Below are 17,742 nucleotides of genomic sequence, written 5' to 3' on the forward strand. Positions count from 1 at the left end.
CCTTAATCAATTCTCCAAGCTGTAGCTTAGTAGAATCAACCACCTTGCCTGACAAACCTCAGCTCTTTTATTAATTTTTGCAAGCAGGACCTAATGATAATGGGTTTTTTTCCCCCTCCTCCTCCTCCTGTAGACCATTTTCCTTTAATGGCTACAACAATAACAGAACTATCAATTGTCCATTTCAAGGAAGAACAAACAAGCAATCTAGAATGTTCAGTCTTTTTTATTTATTTATTTATTTTTAAAGGGGGATTATGAATATGTGTATAAATCTACAAAGGGCAGGGCAGAGTCTGAATCTTTTTAGAGAATCACTTTTAAAAAGCTGGATAATTAAGGAACTTGGTAATGAAATCTGTTCAGGTCTCCCAGTTATCAAATCTCCTTCTGGATGGACAATGACTAGAAAATTTATTCATGGCGCATCTCTACTTAAATAAACAAACGACAAAGTTCAATTTGTTTCCTACCAATTATATCATTCAGAGAGTAAAAGAGAAAGACTGTATTTTATTTAAAAAATTACTTTAGAACACAGCAGAAAGTTGTGTTCCTTAAACAAAGCCATTTTTTTTAAAAAAAATGAAAGAATGGCAGGTGAAAGGTAAGTGGTTTTTTAAGGAATGTGATGGGACCACATTTCAAAAAGTTAATAGGGACTAACCTTAATTTACATCTTAATTCAATTAAAATTAGATTTTGCCACGTTGAAAATTAAAGGCTTTTGAGAGTCACGTGCAACACTGGATTCTTCAACTTGTGTCATCTTGGTTTAGAATAAAAGGGACATGATAGAAAGCTGCAAATCCTGGCTCTTAATAGAATGGCTATATAAGAAAACCGAGTTAGTTCATGCAGCAATTATTCAATGCGGTGGCAGGCTGTGCTGTAGAGTTTAATATGAAAAATCAGGGTTGATTCATAAAACAAAGCTGTTTACACTTCACAGAAATGCATAAATACTCTCTAATTGTGAAGGAAGGTATCTCCATTGATACTATGGAACTATCATAAAGAGAACTGCTGCCGAGGTTTGCATTTGTGTGTGTATAATTGGCACCTATTAGCAGGCACCTCCATTTAATACTGCGGAGTTCCAAAGAAAGTCTTATTTTCCAACTTACTGACCTTGTTGATTTGTTGAAGTACTACTGTAAGTTCATTGAAGTAATTGCAGAATTTGGCAGGAAAGTGAATTATGAAAATTGGTATATTTCATTCCCACGACAGTACTGAAATATTTTCTGGTTTTGTAACAGAATTATACAAAAAAAATCTCTGGCATGGGGTGGAGGAGGGGAGAGGACAACTAACTTACCTCACAGGTGAAGGATCAAAATATATAATGTTTTCTAGGACAAGGGAGGCATTCATGATGCAAAGAAACTTCTAAAAGTATGTTTTTAATGAGTCACGTGTAAAATGAAGCACAATTAGCACAATGATACTTCAGTTATCTATTTTTCTCCTGTCTGTTGCCTCAAAAATTACAATTATAATAAAAAATTTGGGAGGCAGGGATCACGTGCTCTTGTGGTCTCAGGATGTATACTTCTGCCTTAAAGAGAAGAATAAAATTACATTTTAATGTCAATGAAAATTACCTTCAACATCACAGCTAAGATAATTGCGCACTTCTGTCAAAATGAAGTTGATATCTTCTTCCGTAGGTATTGGGTGATGGGTAACTTCAGTTGCAGTATCGGTAGTGCCAGCAATAGTCATCTTTTGCCATGGCAGGAAGAAAATCACTCGTCCATCACTAGTAGATGGGTCAAGAAGTCCCATGTTATCAGGGCTAGAAGAAGCCAAAAAAAAAAAAAATTACTTTTTTTCTCTCTTTTCTTCCCAGGTTGTTGGAAAACACTGCTTTTTAAAAGCTTCATTACAACAAAATAGCAATGAATACCACTTTATCAAACAGTGTGCCAGAGACATAGGAAAAGTACAGGCCAGTGGTGGGATTCAGCCAGTTCGCACCAGTTCGGGAGAACCGGTTGTTAACTTGGTTAAGTAAATTTGGTTTCCAAATTTACTCTGACTCTGACTCATTGACTCTGCTTGTCAGAAGGTGGCAAAAAGCGATCATGTGACCTTGAGGATGCTGCAATCATCATAAGTATGAACCAGTTGCCAAGCATCTGAATTTTGAGCTCATGACCATGGGGAGGCTGCAATGGTTGTTAACTGTGAAAAACAGTCGTAAGTTATTTTTTTTCAGTGCCGTTGTAACTTTGATCAGTCACTAAAAGAAGTGTTGCTTAGTCAAGGACTACCTGTATTATGTTGACAGGTGTTTCATGCCCAAGCTATAGCAAATCTGGGTGTAAGTGTGACAGTCAAGGCAACAAGAAGACCTGTGGCACAAACAGAAGAGCACTTGTAACTCAGGGGTGTAGCTCACAGACAGATTGTTCTTCAAGGTTCAGAGCTTGCTGACACATCATAGATACTACATACACACACGTTCACGCATGGAATCTCTTCAGGCTGTACTTCAGTGTCATGGCACAGGACACAAACATTCACAAAATTCTCAAGGACAAAATTTCAAGCAAGCACCCGTGTTCTGCTTTAATAGTAGATGGGTGGCAATTTCTCTTTCTCCAGATTATTAAAATCCTTCTTGATCACACAAGGCCTTAAGATAAAAACCAGGGATGATACGATGATGATGATGATGATGAGTAATCTGCAGTTAGATTCGCCATCGAACACTGGTGGAAACTTAATAATTCAAGTCCTAATTAAGGACTTAAGAATGATTAAGATAGTGCCTAAGGATATAGGCAGTTCCAAGCAAGGTGTGCTTTTGCTTTTTTTTTTCTTTTCCCGATAACATTAGGGTATTCAGGTCTGATAAATTTAAAATTTCCAAATGGCAAGGGAGTCTTTTAGGTATTGCTCCAAGGGTTCCAACCGTGATTGATGTAACAGTGGATTTCTTTTTTTCCATATAATTATTATTATTTACTGTTATTATTTTTTTTTGCTCCGGGGACAAGGTTAAGGAAAATGAACACTTTCTCAAATAAAATACTCAGAGAATTAGATGAACGGAAATGTATAAATAATATATATTGAAGGTGCACATTAATTGGAAGGAACGCCATTTGGGGCCAGTTATATGTGAGAAATTAATTGGTTTGCCTTCTGTGAAAGAGGTATTTAGTAGTAGCATCAAATGGGGAATCAAATGATTAATTCATGATCTAAACTACTTCACTCTGGTTCTGATCTTGGCCAAATCGCTTGTTTTCCATTTTCTTTTAATACTTTGCAACAGAGGCCAGCCGAGGGTTTTGAGAAAGGTATCAGCAGGTTAAGGGAGCATCCTGCTGTTTATTCCTATAATGTTTCTAACAGAAATAAGGAACATAAACACACACACACACACACGTGCACACGCTTATGAGCTATAATTGCACCAATGAGAAAGAGGGTTGTTATGCCCCATTTTCTTTCCTAAATATTAGCAAGGTAGCTTTGTTCGCGTGTCCTAGAAATAGCAATAAGATTTAGACTTATATACCACTTCACAGTTCCTTACAGCCCTCTCTAAGCAGTTTACAGAGTCAGCGTACGGCCCTCAACAATCTGGGTCCTCTTTTTACTGACCTCAGAAGGATGGAAGGCAAATAGGACATGCTTGCCCTCCATCCTGGCAGCCTCATTCCATGCACACTGAGGTTCCCTTACAGCGTTCCTTCAACAAGACATTACAATGGAAGCCCAAGGTTCTCCATTTCCACGAGAAAGGCATAATTTGGGTGGCTAATGGATAATATCTCTCTCCGTGCTTCTTAAGGAAAAGGGGGTTTTAAAACTAAAAGGACCACCTACCCTAGAAATTCAGCAAAAATACTTATTCCGCTGGCAGAACTTAGGAGGATACACTGCATGGCTTTGGGTATCTCTCTCTCTCTCTTCCTGAACCTTGCATTAATACAATTTATTTGAGTATACTGAGTTACGTGGATTATAACCTTCAATAGCCATTGCTTACTGCATAGAACTAGCTCTACTAAGATGTAGAGAATTAACTCAACCATGACGGCACGAATACAATTTTTAAAGTAGCAATACTGTGGAGTCCTTTGCGTTTTCTGAGTTTGGTTGTTTTCTTGCGGATGTTTCATCACCTAACTAGCTAACGTCATCAGTCCTAGAAGGGACCTGGGTTATACTAAAATCACTTCTACACATTATACACAAGGGAGAGAGTATACCTCCCTCTATGAGGGAGATGGGCCATTCCTAAACATGATAGATAAATATATACACCAATAAACAAAATGATTAAAATATTAGAAGTATACAAATATAGAAAAATTATATTATTCTTATTCACAGATCCAAATAGAAATTCCACTGCTATTATAGATAATTGTATTTTTCCTGCATAGGTCTGGGTAACAGAAAATATGCATGAGCTGCTCCTCTGAGAGATAATGACAATTATATATACTTGAAGTCTAACTTCTACATTAAGTCTTTGAGATGATATTTATATATAGCTTAAGGATACATTTGGATACAGCTTTAAGGATACAGCTTAAAAAGTAGGTGTCAACATGGACTTGTGCAAGGTAAACTATGGCAGATAAGTAATTACTTTTCAAAATGAAATCACTATTGATTTAAAGAAGCCAGGAAACTCAGAAATTTAGTATGCAGGCTCAAACTATTTAAAGAAAAAACTTTTGACAAGTTTCAAAATGAGGTTTCTAAATTGCCTTAAAAGAATCTGAACTGTAGATTGAGGACATTTTTGAAAAGCCTGCTGGGAAATAATTTGCATTTGTTTTGACTGCCATTAATTTAGCGAAAGAAGCTAGAACCAGAGAGAAGGGTTGAACTTTCATATCTTACTGCCTTGCTCACTTTTACTGTATTTCAAATAACTACCAGGGTTTGGCTGCCAAATAGATTAATTCCAGAATGCAACGTGGATGAAATTCTAGACGACGACAATAATAATAATATTCACCATTCACCACATAATATTTATCATTTATTCACTGCTTCAGAGGACTCAAAGAACTCAACGTACAACAAGGGGAGCCACTGCCCACCTATGTATTTTTGAACTACAATCCCTACTACCTACCATGCTGGCTGAGGCTATTAGGAGCAATAGTTCAGCATCTGGAGGACTGTTAGCTCCTTATCCTTTGTATCTCTGTTATCCATACTTCTTTTTAGCATTTCAAGTTAATGACTGATTAGGGAACTGAACGCATAGCTTAGGCTCTGATTGCAGCAATTGCCTCTTTGGATCAAGTGCCTGTTCTCCTCCCCCCCGCTCCCCATTTTCTGATGGGCAGAATGACAGTCAATTTAAACGCAACATCCACTGGATGGAAATTTAAAATTATTAAGAGATTACATGCTAGCATCGCTGGGGTGAGACAAAGCCATACAGTCACTGCTTAAGTGAAAACATGCATTGGAAGAATAAAATTAATGAGTGCAGAGAGAACACCGGGACTATTAATGAAGAATGTAAAATTTTAAAAACCCGATGGGAAATGCTTGCAGTGTATTAACATTAAATTAATTAAATCAAAGGTACATTTATACATAAAATGCCTTTAAAACTACCATTTCCCCCGGATGATGTCAGAGTATTTTTCCAAAGACAGGAGTAACTGTAATGACATGATGTGCATTTTCTTTAATAAATAACTGTCTGGTTTGGTTCTGCAACCCAACAGGACAGACACAGATTTCAGAGGATAATTAGGACTGCAGAAAAAACAATTACTACCAACCCGCCTTCAATTGATGATCTGTATACTGCAAGAGTCAAAAAGAGGGCTGTGAAAATATTTACAGGCCCCTCACATCCCGGACATAAACTGTTTCAACTCTTACCCTCAAAACGACTGCTATAGAGCACGGCACACCAGAACCAGACACAAGGACATTTTTTTCCTTAATGCCATCACTCTGCTAAACAAATAATTCCCTCAACACTGTCCAACTATTTACAAAGTCTGCACTACTATTACTATTAATCTTCTCATCACTCCTTATCACCCATCCCCTCCCACTTGTGACTGTATGACTGTAACTTTGTCGCTTGTATCCTTACGATTTATACTGTTTCCTAGTATGATTTGATTGCTTATTGTACTCTATGACTATTATTAAGTGTTACACCTTATGATTGCTGACTCTTGACGAATGTATCTTTTCTTTTATGTACCCTGAAAGCATTTGCACCAAGACAAATTCCTTGTATGTCCAATCACACTTGGCCAATAAAGAATTCTATTCTATTCTATTCTATTCTATTCTATTCTATTCTATTCTATTCTATTCTATTCTATTCTAAAGACTCAGATTGGCACCCGAGGTAAGAACCTACTGCTAAATTAATACATACATTTACATTTCAGCACTGTATATATATTTATTTATTTAATTGATGGATTGATTGTACAGGGACATTTCTTGGTTTATCAAATCCATCTCTAGGATGAAACCGGTAGTCTTCACTCAATAATATTGAGAATGCCATATCTAGGGAGCAGATTGCTTTCGAAAGAAAGTAACCCCAATCATTGAATGATGCCGAGAATAGGTCAAAGTTGGAGGTATACAGTGAGTGTAGGTAGCCCTTGACTTACAACAGCTTAGTGACTGTTCGAAGTTCCACTGGCACTGAAGAAAGTGACATGACCCTTTTTCATACTTATGACCGTTGCAGCATCCCCATAGTCATGTGACTATGTGACTGGTTCGTATTTTTATGTCAATTGCCATATCCCAGGATCATGGGATCCCCTTTTGCCACTTCTGACAAGCAAAGTCAATGGGGAAAACAGATTCACTTAACGTATTATTAATTCACTTAACGTATTATTAATTTAACAACTGCAGGGATTCATTTAATGAACGTGGCAAGAAAAGCCGTAAAACGGGGCAAAACCCACTTAACAAATTTCTGACTTAGCAATATAAATCGTGGGCTCAATTGTGGTCGTACGTTAAGGACTACCTGTCTATGATAAACAAGTAAGCCGATATGTCCCACTTATGTACAGACACCCTGTTGATTTTTATATAAACTAGGAGATAAATACCAGCATTAACTAGGCCTAGCTCATTTTTTGATAAAGCAGGCCAGCATGTTTGTTTTTTATATGGTATATTGGTAGTCTTTGACTTACAACTATGTTTAGTGACCCTTGAAGTTACAACAGCTCTGAAAAAAGTGACTTATGACCATTTTTTCACACTTTACAACGGTTGCAAGCATCCCCATGTGACTGGGCATGTGATCAACATTCAGATACTTGGCAACGGGTTCATATTTACGACGGTTGCAGGGTCCCAGGGTCATGAGGTCACCTTTGGCAACCTTCTGATGAGCAAAGTCAATGGGGTGCCCAGATTCACTTGACAACCGTGGTTCTAATTTAACTGCAGTGATTCACTTAGCAACCGTGGCAAGAATGCAGCAAAAGTCACTTAACAATTGACTCGGTGACAGAAATCTTGGGCTCAATTGTGGTCATAAATTAAGGACTACCTCTAGTCCTTTCACCCCTTTTACACAGAACGGTGGCAACTCATTTTGGGGAGATGCTGCTGCAGTTGCTGAGGGACCCACGGGAATAAGAAAAGCCGTGCTTTATTAATCCTGCAGTTCCCCGTTCTGAATTTTTATAATGATTGAATCTATAAACTGGTTTATAGCAAGTTCTCTTGCCAAGAAGGTGAATTCTATGAGAACTGAAACTGGAATACATGACAAAATAAAGTGGATGCTGCACTTGGGCAAAGCAGATTTATTCCAGTCACATTAAACAGGAAGCTCTGCAGAAAAACTCCCAATACATTAGTAAGTCCTAGGTTCAAAGGAATTTGGCATATTTATCAACCTAGAACGTATTTCAACTGTTTCCCAGTTATCCTGCACACACACAGACACACACACACACATACAAAAAGAGCGGGGGTCGTGATGTTAGTTAAGCCATGACATATCATTTATGGAAGGAGGGGCAGTGAAGAGTGGGACAATAATCCTCCTACTTCTGCCTGGCTAAGGCTTGGCACAGCCTCTTCGGCAAGCAGAACGTTTGGGATTTTCATTTTCTCATTCAGTATTCCAACATATGGTGAAGAAACATTGCCCTGCCACAAGCAGAAGGGCATATCTGAATAAAACCCCTTATTAGTAGTAATATTTAGCATTAATATAGTACAACTGAACGTACTGTATGAATGCTAAGGGCTGCAGTAATTTTTAGAATATCTGTGTAAAACTGGTTAACTGTTTGCTACGCAGGCTGAACTAGCAATGACTTGCTAAAGATAATCTAGGACTTTCCTTACCGCCAATAACCCTTTTCGAATTACCTCACCAATGTGAGGGTAGAGAGAACGCAATGTGTGAGAGAACACAACTTTTTAGAGCCTTACTTGTTTGAGACAATAAAGGTGGCATGGAGAAAATATTCCCATCTGTCAAGTCAGTCCTCTACAGTAACTGTCCAGTTAGCATTCTCTAAGACGACATTTATTGCCAAAATCATGCAGATGAAAAACTCTGGCTTTTGAGGGAGTAGAAGGAATGGTGTCCACCCGTCTTTCAAAGCTCCAGCTGTCTCCTCTAGTAGATATTTTAACATGGGGCATTTGGAACGACCATTAAAAGTCTAGTTAACTCTCCTATATAACCCCCCTTCCTTAGTAAGTGTGATGGATTATGCTTGACTCACTCAAAATAATTTTCCATACAGCAGGTGGGGTGGAGGGAGCGGGGAGGAATGAAGGCCTGAATTCAACACAGATTGTTTAAGCCAGAAAACAATCTCTTTAGATTCCCCCTGTCTCGACTCTATTAGATTCACATCCTAAGATGGTTACAAATGGTCTATGCTTTGAATAATGTTACCTGTAATAGCCGGGCATCACAATATGAACGCCTGCACTTGGTTGACAGATGTTTGATACTTCCCGCTCATCCATTTTCCGCACAGAATCTGTGAAAGGTCCTGTAGCATTGATAACACATTTGGCTTTGACATCAAATTCCTGCCCTGTGAAAGAAAACAGCATCAATCACATACTCCATTTGTTTTTCGCTTTGCTGACTCTCTGGATTATTAATTTATCCACGAAGTTAATCTATTGTTAAGTGTGTACACACACACACACACACACACACACACACACACACACACACACACACAAAGCTCATACGCGTGCACACAGAACCGAGCAGCTCAAGTTTCCAGCGAAATTAGAAACAGAGATGGCTTTTAAGGCCAAGAGTATGCTGGCTCCCCAATCTTTATAAAGATTTTGAAGCTCAGACTCGTAGAATGAGGGAAAAGAAGCAGGAAAGAATGGTAGCCACTTTCCGACTTCTTCGGCCCCCATCATTCCGCTTTATTTATCGACATTCTCTATTTAATGACATGCTCGAAAACTCTGAAATTTGTTAAATGGTACCGTTGCTGAAACGCACCACTACCACCCGGCATTTCAGAACGTCAGCTTTGCTTGACAGAAGGGCTTGGATGTAAAGCACAGCTTAGCTTGCCAAAGCACTAGGATTTGAATGAAAGCCTGACAGAAGTTAAGGATGATTGGCAGTAATGACATGCCACTGCACTTTGGAAACATGCCTTTTTTGTCAGCTAAGCGATATTTACAAACTCCAGCCCCTTACTGCTCTCTCCGTTCACCCACCTTCTTGCACTTAAGTTTGAGGAGGAGGAGGAGGAGGAGGATTTCCCTGTTTCTTTTAAGCCGGAATTAAAATGCCTTTCTGGGTAGCAGTGTTTCCTCCCATTTACATTCAAAGTACGGGTAGCTACTGAGGTGAAGGGCTTCAGGGAGAGAGAATCTAGACAGCCACCCGGCCCCAGAAAGGATAAAAAGGAAGGGGGTCTCTGAAAAAAAAGAAAGACACACACACCCACACCCCGGCACCTGACAGAGCGAGCTACCTGGAGACAAGGGGCTTCATAAATGCCAGGGAGAGCCCAAAGGACATACCTGTTAGAACATCCCTGCACCTTGCTCCATAAACCCGGCTCTTCCCGCTCTCTGGATCCATCTTCTTCAGCAAGTGCACCACTTCAGTGTAATTGGCTATGGCAGCCCCATACCTGGCAGCAGTGAGGGCGATGGCAAGGTTCATTCGTGCATCATTGTGCTGTCCTGCAGCGGGGAGTGGGATGGGGTGAGGGGGGAGCACAATCACAGAAGGACAGGAGTCACCTCCAGCCACTGATTTGTGGTATGGAAGGGTGTCAGAACCGATCTGTCACATCTGTCCCTGTCACCCTGAATAGCCATGACGGCTGGTCAGATCTACCAAGAAATATCTAGAGAATCACTGACTCTCCGTAGTGTAGCATATTCTCCTTTTTGTAAAAAAAAAAGAAAAAAGGCAGCAGAAACTGCACACACATTCACAAAGGGCTGGGATTCTTGTCTAGCGGGGAACTTTTTATGTACTGTAGCTGAAGTGCATGTATTTTGCAGCCAGCCCAAAAACAAGGCACCACTTTCTGGTACCGGAGAAGGCGGAGTTTGTACTGGCAGTAACACAACATCTTTGAAAGCTGCACTTCTTGACAGCCCCACTGGTGTTAATTAAGCATCTCTATTAGCACGTGTACAGCATGACATTAAAAAAAGAAAAAAATTAACGATCTTTTGAGAGATTCTATGGCTAAGCTTTTACCTTCCTACATAACCAGTCCTTTCATGTACCCTCGAAGTTCACAACTTGCAGGATTTACAATAAGTCTGCAGGTGGAGGAAAAATCTTGGGCATGTTAAGGTACGCACAAGGAAAAAACAAAACAAAACCCAAGGGTTAGGTAACAGATCACTTTAAACATATATATCATTAAAGATTTATTGCTGAATTTTCCTACTTGGAGGTAGAGGGAATCAACATGGAAGGGAGCACGTGGCGGAGGGCGGGGGAGGGAGAGAAGGAAGAGTGGAGATGATTAATTACTTTAAAATAGTGGCATCACCTGAGACTTTCTATTTATTATTGCCACTGAAGTTAAAACCCTGTCTGTTGCCTGGGAGCAATTATTCCCCGTAGCAAGGGCCAAGCTCTATGTGCCCGGCATAATTAATTACCAAGGGCTAGCCTTCTGAAGGCAGGGTTCAGCCTGCCCAAATGTTGGGACCAGCCACATCAAGATAATACCGGTAAGGAGCGGGTGGGGGAGAGAATGGTAATAGATACTGTTGTTGATTTATGTAGCCGGCATACCAAGTGTTCAGTATAAATGATTTATGTAAAGTTCGTCCCTTTCCAATTCTGCTTCACCAACAGCCAGACACTAAGCAAGTAAGTAATCCGTTTCAAAAAAACCAAAAGGGCAAAATTGTAGAAAAAGGATCAATGTCTCCCAGTATTCATCACCTCCCCTACCTTGTCTTTAAAACTTCTTCTTACACCAACCTGCTGGAAGGAGAAGAAATGAACCTAAACAAGGATTTTAAGGGTGGGGGGAAGGAACTTCAAAGCAAATCAGTGTAGAAAACTGAGAAGAAGAGCATGGGTGAAAATGTTCACTGTATTTAAATGCCTACTAAATGAATAAAGTGGGACAAATTGCATACTTAGAGAAAGATGACGAAGAACCTAAGTGAACTGCAAACTACATAAATGGAAGAAACTGTGGTTGGGAATATACACACACACAGAGTGAGTGAGTGAGTGAGTGAGAGAGAGAGAGAGGGAGGGAGAGAGAGAGGGAGAGAGAGAGAGAGAGAGAGAGAGAGAGAGAGAGAGAGAGAGAGAGAGAGAGAGAGAGAGAGAGAGAGAGAGAGAGAGAGAGATACACATAGGAGCACAAATGATATATCCCGAAGAAGCCTGAAAATAGGCAAGCATTTTGTTCATGTCTTTAAAAATATCTGAATAAAGTTCTCTGCTTGGGCATGTGCTCTTTATAAAATCTGATCTTTGATTTTCTAAAAGCAAAATTTCAAATTTACACGTGCACCACATTGATGAACATGCAGAGGGAATTCCAAAATTGGTGGGAAACATTTCACTAGCAATAAATAGCAATATGGAAGTACTATGGATAGCTTCCTATTAAGGAAGTGTTAGCAAAAACTCATTTCATTTAGGGGGCGTGATCTTTAAGCCAAAAATGGATCCCCAGGTTAAAAAAAGGACTAGAGGCTTTCCATTTTGAGTAAGAACAAGCAAATAATTACTATTAAAAAAGATACATCGGGAAGACAGAAAAGGAAACTGATCCTAAAAAGGATTTATTTTCATTTTTAGTTTCCTCCGGTCCTATTCTTTTGCCTTATGCAATGTGTTAGCTGTTCAGATAACTGCTGCATTTGAATCAGAGCTTAAAATAAGGAGCTCTTGCTACTCTTCTTCTGTTACGAGAACTGTTTGTATAGTTGACATGGCAACTACAGAATGAAAAGCATAGTGGGTAGCCGTCCCTCACCAGATGCCGGGCACCATGTTTTTTTCAGAATTCAAAGGCTGCCTTGGCTGGGAATTTTAGGACTTGCAGTCTAATTTGTGGACACCATCAGGTAAAGGAAGACTAACACAGGGCCATTTACGAAGTCTGGTGAATGCGAATGTCAACTGTACAGTAACCATAATTTTTGGCAATACTAAATAGATCCTGCAAATATGGAACTAGAATCTCAAAATTATTTTGCAGGCTTAGATTTTATTTTTACAGGAATCTGCATGTAAACGGAAGGATTTTAATACTGGCAGTGCTCGACTTACAACAGTTCGTTTCGTGACAGTTTTAAATTTACAATGGTACTGAAAAATGTGATTCATGACCGTTTTTCACACGTAAGGCCACGGCAGCATCCCCATTGACACGTGGTCAAAATTCAGACACTTGGCAATTGGCCCATATTTATGATGGTTGCAGAGTCCTGTGTTGTATTAAGATGTGTGATTAAAATAAATACATAAAATGACTCGTGAGTAGAAGAAACGCCACAAAGAAGAGGAGCTTCAAAGCGCCTGAAGGCAGAACAAGCAGCAATGGACAGAAACTAATGAAGGAGTGGACCAACCTAGAACTAAGGAGAAATTTCCAGATGGAACAATTAATCGGTGGAATAACTTGCCTCCAGAAATCATGGGTATTCCAGCACTGGAGATTTTAAGAAACAACTGGACAGCCCTTTGTTTGAAATGGTATAGGATCTGCTGCTTGAAAAGGGAGCTGGACTAGAAGACCCCAGGGTCCCTTCCAGGGTCATGTGACCACCTTTTGCCACCTTCTGACAAGCTAAGTCAACGGGGAAGCCAGATTCATTTAACAACTGCGTCACTAACTTATCACTGCAGAGACTCACTTAATAACTGTGGCAAGAAAGATCTTTATCGCTAGATATTTTGAAGAAACATGGAGTGGCAAAATCTGTTTGCATCAAAGATGAATAGTGTCAGCATTCCTGGGAACCTCCATTCCGATCAGTAACTCCGATTCAAGCATAATCTCAAAAGTACTTTTATTAGAATAGCACCTGGCACCTCTGTGGAATTTCGAAACTAAAAGTTTCCCGGTCTTCCCACAATGTCCCAACCTACAAACCATCCCCTTTTTTCGCATCACATGAACCAATCCCAAAGTAAGTTCCATTTCTTCCTATGCCACACTCTTTGACCTTGAACTAACAAAAGAAATCTATTTTGTCTACCAAGAGCTACTCAATTTAAATCACCCCGCTCCCACTTTCTCAAGCTATGTGGCAGTGATGAATAAGGATTCCAAAGCTGACGAATAGAATGGTGACTTAACCACTGGACCAAGCTGGAGAGCCAGTTTGCTGTGGTGGTTAAGGCGCCATGCTAGAAAGCAGGAAACTGCGAGTTCAAGTCTTGTCATAGCTATGAAAAGCCCAACTGGGTAACTTTGGGCCAGTCATTTTCTTTCAGCTTAACCCACCTCTCAGGGTTGTTGCTGTGGGGAAAATAGGAGGAGGAAGGTGTGTTGGATATGTTTGCTGCCTTGAGTTATTTTAAAAAATAATAAAAGTGGGATACAAACAAACAATAAGGCTCACAAATAAAAAATGGAACTAGTGAGAGAGATGGGATTGGGATGACACCAGGTGTGAAACTGTACTTAAGACTCGTAGAAGTGTAGCACCAGAGGCCTTACCAGATAATGAATTTCTCCTTGAGGGGGGAAAGGATGCTGAGGGACAGATCAGAATTAGGATTTACTTGGTTGAGGCGGCTTTTAATTATGTTGTTACCCACTTCTTTTGTATCAGCCTTCAACATGTCACAGGCATCTTATTGCAATGTCAGTTAAGTAAATGCAGAGTGTTAAAATGAAAACCAAATGTTGTCAGTGCCAGTTTATGGAAGCCACACTGAAATGTCACTCAGAAAAATGTCATGACAGCTTTTCTGTGTCCATTTTACAATACTGGGAACAAGTGCAGTGATGTCAGTGTATGTTACTAAAGAGGGGATAATTAACATGTCTTGTGGGTATATATAAGTGCAGGCATCTGTGTAAACAAACAAAACAAGAAAAATCACACAGGTCAAATGCTGAAGCAGAATGGAAGGCAGAAGTAAAATCATAAGTCATGGTCACGTAATTTTTCACTTAGTGACTATCTTGCTTCATGTTAAAGTAATCAAAGTAAGATTGCAAGTTCACCTGCGGTCGCATTATTTTTCCTGTCGGTGATCACATTTCTTAGCGACTGCCCAAATTCCTGGTCCCAACTGTGGTGCTAAGTGAGGACCTACCTATAGAAAATTATAAAGCACCACAGAATGCACACTCATACTAACCTAAACTACAATTTTAAAAAAGTTACCCATTACACATGGGGGTCCTGATTCAATCTACCTGTCCAAAGTTCACTGGAACCAAATGACCCCCCCACAATCTTGTGGAATACAAGCAGAATGGGGACTTCTACCATCTCAGGGGGGAAAGGTATTCTATAGCATGGGAGCTGTCACCCACAAGATACACCTCTGAGGTATCATCTTTTTATCCTTATAGGGGGAGGAGACCATCAGCAATTGGGTTGAATGCACAGATGGGGCAGGTTTGGTCTCATGAGACAATCCCGGAAATATTATAACAGTGGTGACTAACCTTTTTCGGCTCCCGTGCCATAAATTGTGTGTGCCCTCGCGCTCACATGCCAGCACCCAGAAGGCAAAGCGTGCTGGCCCCCCCATACCCTCTGCGCATGCACGCGTGACCCCTCCTCGCACTGCGCATCTCTGTGCATGCGCACACAATCCCCCTACACGCCATGCATCTCTACGCATGTGCACGCATCTCCCGCACATGCATGCCAGATATCCAACAATCAGCTGTCGGGTGGCAGCATGCATACGCATGCGCAATGGGGCTCTTCCGGGCAACCTCTTGTGTGCCAGCAGAAGTGGCTCTGCATGCCACTTCCTGTGCCCATGCCATAGGTTTGCCATCAGGGTACTATAAGTTTGGTGTCAAGCCTTGTAATGTTTTATAAAAATGCTAGAGAACCCAGGACCTGTTGGGTCATCATTTCAGGGATATTTCCTCACTTAGGTAGACAAACAGAATTGACCAAGGTGGGCAAAAAATCAGCGGGAGTAAGCGGGAGTTACATTGACTTTCTTTGTAGGAAGGTGGCAGGGATCATTGGACATGATGATCATGTGACTGAGGCTGACCACAGCAGCGTGGAGGTGAAGTAGTAGCATTGAAACCAAATTTCAATCCTATGGGGCTCCGGGTCCCGGATTTTGGACGACTTCTATAAGTCAGCCCATCTGAGCTACATTGATTCAAACACTATTGCTCTATAATGCATCTGTTCCAACTGAAGGTTACAAACATTCCTACTGACACAGTTTATAAAACTTTGAATTAGCAAAGACCAAATGATTTTTCTCACATATCTATATTTGGTTCACTGTTTTAAACTCCTGGATGAAAGATGAGATATAGAGTGTTAAAAAATAAAGTGAGATAAATATAAACAAACAAATTCTAACAGGGGGTTGTTGTTGTTTTTTTCAGTTCAAATTGACCAGAAGACTTTAAAAAAAATAGAACCAGTCAACAGTTTCATAAACTACTTTCTGTTTTATAGGACATCGAGAAAATTCTACTTTACATGATCTTGTCTAAACCAACTTGGATTATGATCCCAGGTATTAAAATAGACAGGAGACCATATGTCAGAGGCATATGGAGGATGCAGAATTACTTTACAGAATTACAAGGTGACTTTATCACTCACCAGAGATATGTGGTAATTTTTAAATAAATAATGAGAAAGTTTTATTCATTGTAGAGAGAAAAAGCTAGCACACTACAAAATACACAGCAGAACGGTTGTAGTATTTTAGTTATAAAATATGCACTTACAAGGAAATCATACACCACAAAGATGCCAAAACAAGGAATAAATTTAGATAATAGAGACTAGAAGCACTTCGTGCAATACGGTAGAATTTTTTTGGATCTGAGTTGAATACAGCTAATTACAGGAGACCTAAGAGCCAAAACCAAGAACTGCTTCCTGCTTTTACTTTAATCTGTCACGAGCACCCTAAACGCTGCATTGTCATTTCCCACAGCAAATATTATATATGGCCACCAGCTTCTCATACTTAAAACACCCCAGGGTACTCCAGGGCAATGAGAACGAAAAGCACATGTACGAAGATTGTTATTGACATTTGTCTGACATTAATTTATGCTTGCTGTCTGATGGTATTAGCAATATACCCTATTTACTCATCAGGAATTCTGACTACAGTTTGAACACAGACACACACACACACGCACACCAAATAATCTTGCTGTACTCTTTCTAGCTCGTCAAACTAGGATTACCAACTTCAGCTGAAACCAGACTGGGAGATTTCCCTATTCCTACCAAAATTGTGCAAGCATGGCATGCTTGTAACTCTGTGTGCACTTATCCCAAAAAAGAACAGGGTAAAAATGTTTTAATAATCACTCATACTAATTTAATAAATATTAATTATTCTACTCTAATAATACTAATTAAAGTCTATTTTTAAAAAATTAACTCATCTCCCATGTACTGTACGTACGTGAACTACCGTTCTCTATCTCACACAAAAAACACTCTTACGTACAAAAACACACAAGTGTATATGTATAGTTTTCCTTCATCTCAAAAGGAGCAGGAATTCTCACCCTTCCCAAAATAAATAAAAGCAGGATGGTTAAAAGAAGAGCCCGGTTATTCTGGGAAAGAAGAAAAACTACAGAAATTGGGTTCAGAGGCTTCAAACAAGTTTAAATTAACCAGAAGAGACCGTTTGGTATAACGGGTAAGGTATCAGACTAGAAACGAGGAAAAAAGGGGTTTTAGTCCCACCTGATGCAGGAAGCTGGTGTGTCCTTGGGCCAAACCACTTCTGAAATTTTGCTACGAAAACTTCAGGGTCTCTGACAACATTGACTTGAAGGCATGCATAAGCATACATGCATGAATATCACCAAGCAAGCAGCTCTTTCCATGAGAGCTGATGTTCCAGCTACTTTTAAAAGACATTCACTTCATGTCTCCAGTTATTTGCACCTCCATCACTGCTTGTTCTTCGTGCAGATAACCCTCGTTTAGTGACTGCCTCTTTCAATGACTGTTCACAATGATGACAGTAATGAAAAAGTAACTTCCCAACCAATCCTCACGTTCATCTGTACAGCAAAGGAAAGCTGAGGTAAGATCCTAAGC

At 39.9% G+C, this 17,742-nt stretch overlaps 1 protein-coding gene across 7 annotated transcripts in view; it reads right to left on the bottom strand.

Annotated features, from left to right (window-relative positions):
* GPD2 (glycerol-3-phosphate dehydrogenase 2) overlaps positions 1 to 17,742 on the bottom strand; it is a 106,200-nt gene that overhangs the window by 28,548 nt on the left and 59,910 nt on the right. For all 7 annotated transcript variants that reach the window (XR_015740778.1, XM_087920188.1, XM_026697205.2 and 4 more), the window contains exons 7-9: positions 10,024 to 10,188; positions 8,915 to 9,059; positions 1,608 to 1,801 (exon numbers count right to left, since the gene is read on the bottom strand). Coding sequence is in view for 6 of the 7 variants with exons in the window: in XM_087920188.1 (XP_087776314.1) it covers positions 1,608 to 1,801; positions 8,915 to 9,059; positions 10,024 to 10,188 (504 nt within the window). In the remaining variant the exon portion in view is untranslated. The remainder of the gene's footprint in view (positions 1 to 1,607; positions 1,802 to 8,914; positions 9,060 to 10,023; positions 10,189 to 17,742) is intronic.

This window comes from Pseudonaja textilis, chromosome 1 (genome assembly GCF_049901715.1).
Source record: "Pseudonaja textilis isolate UNSWEBS1 chromosome 1, rPseTex1.2, whole genome shotgun sequence".
NCBI lineage: Eukaryota > Metazoa > Chordata > Lepidosauria > Squamata > Elapidae > Pseudonaja > Pseudonaja textilis.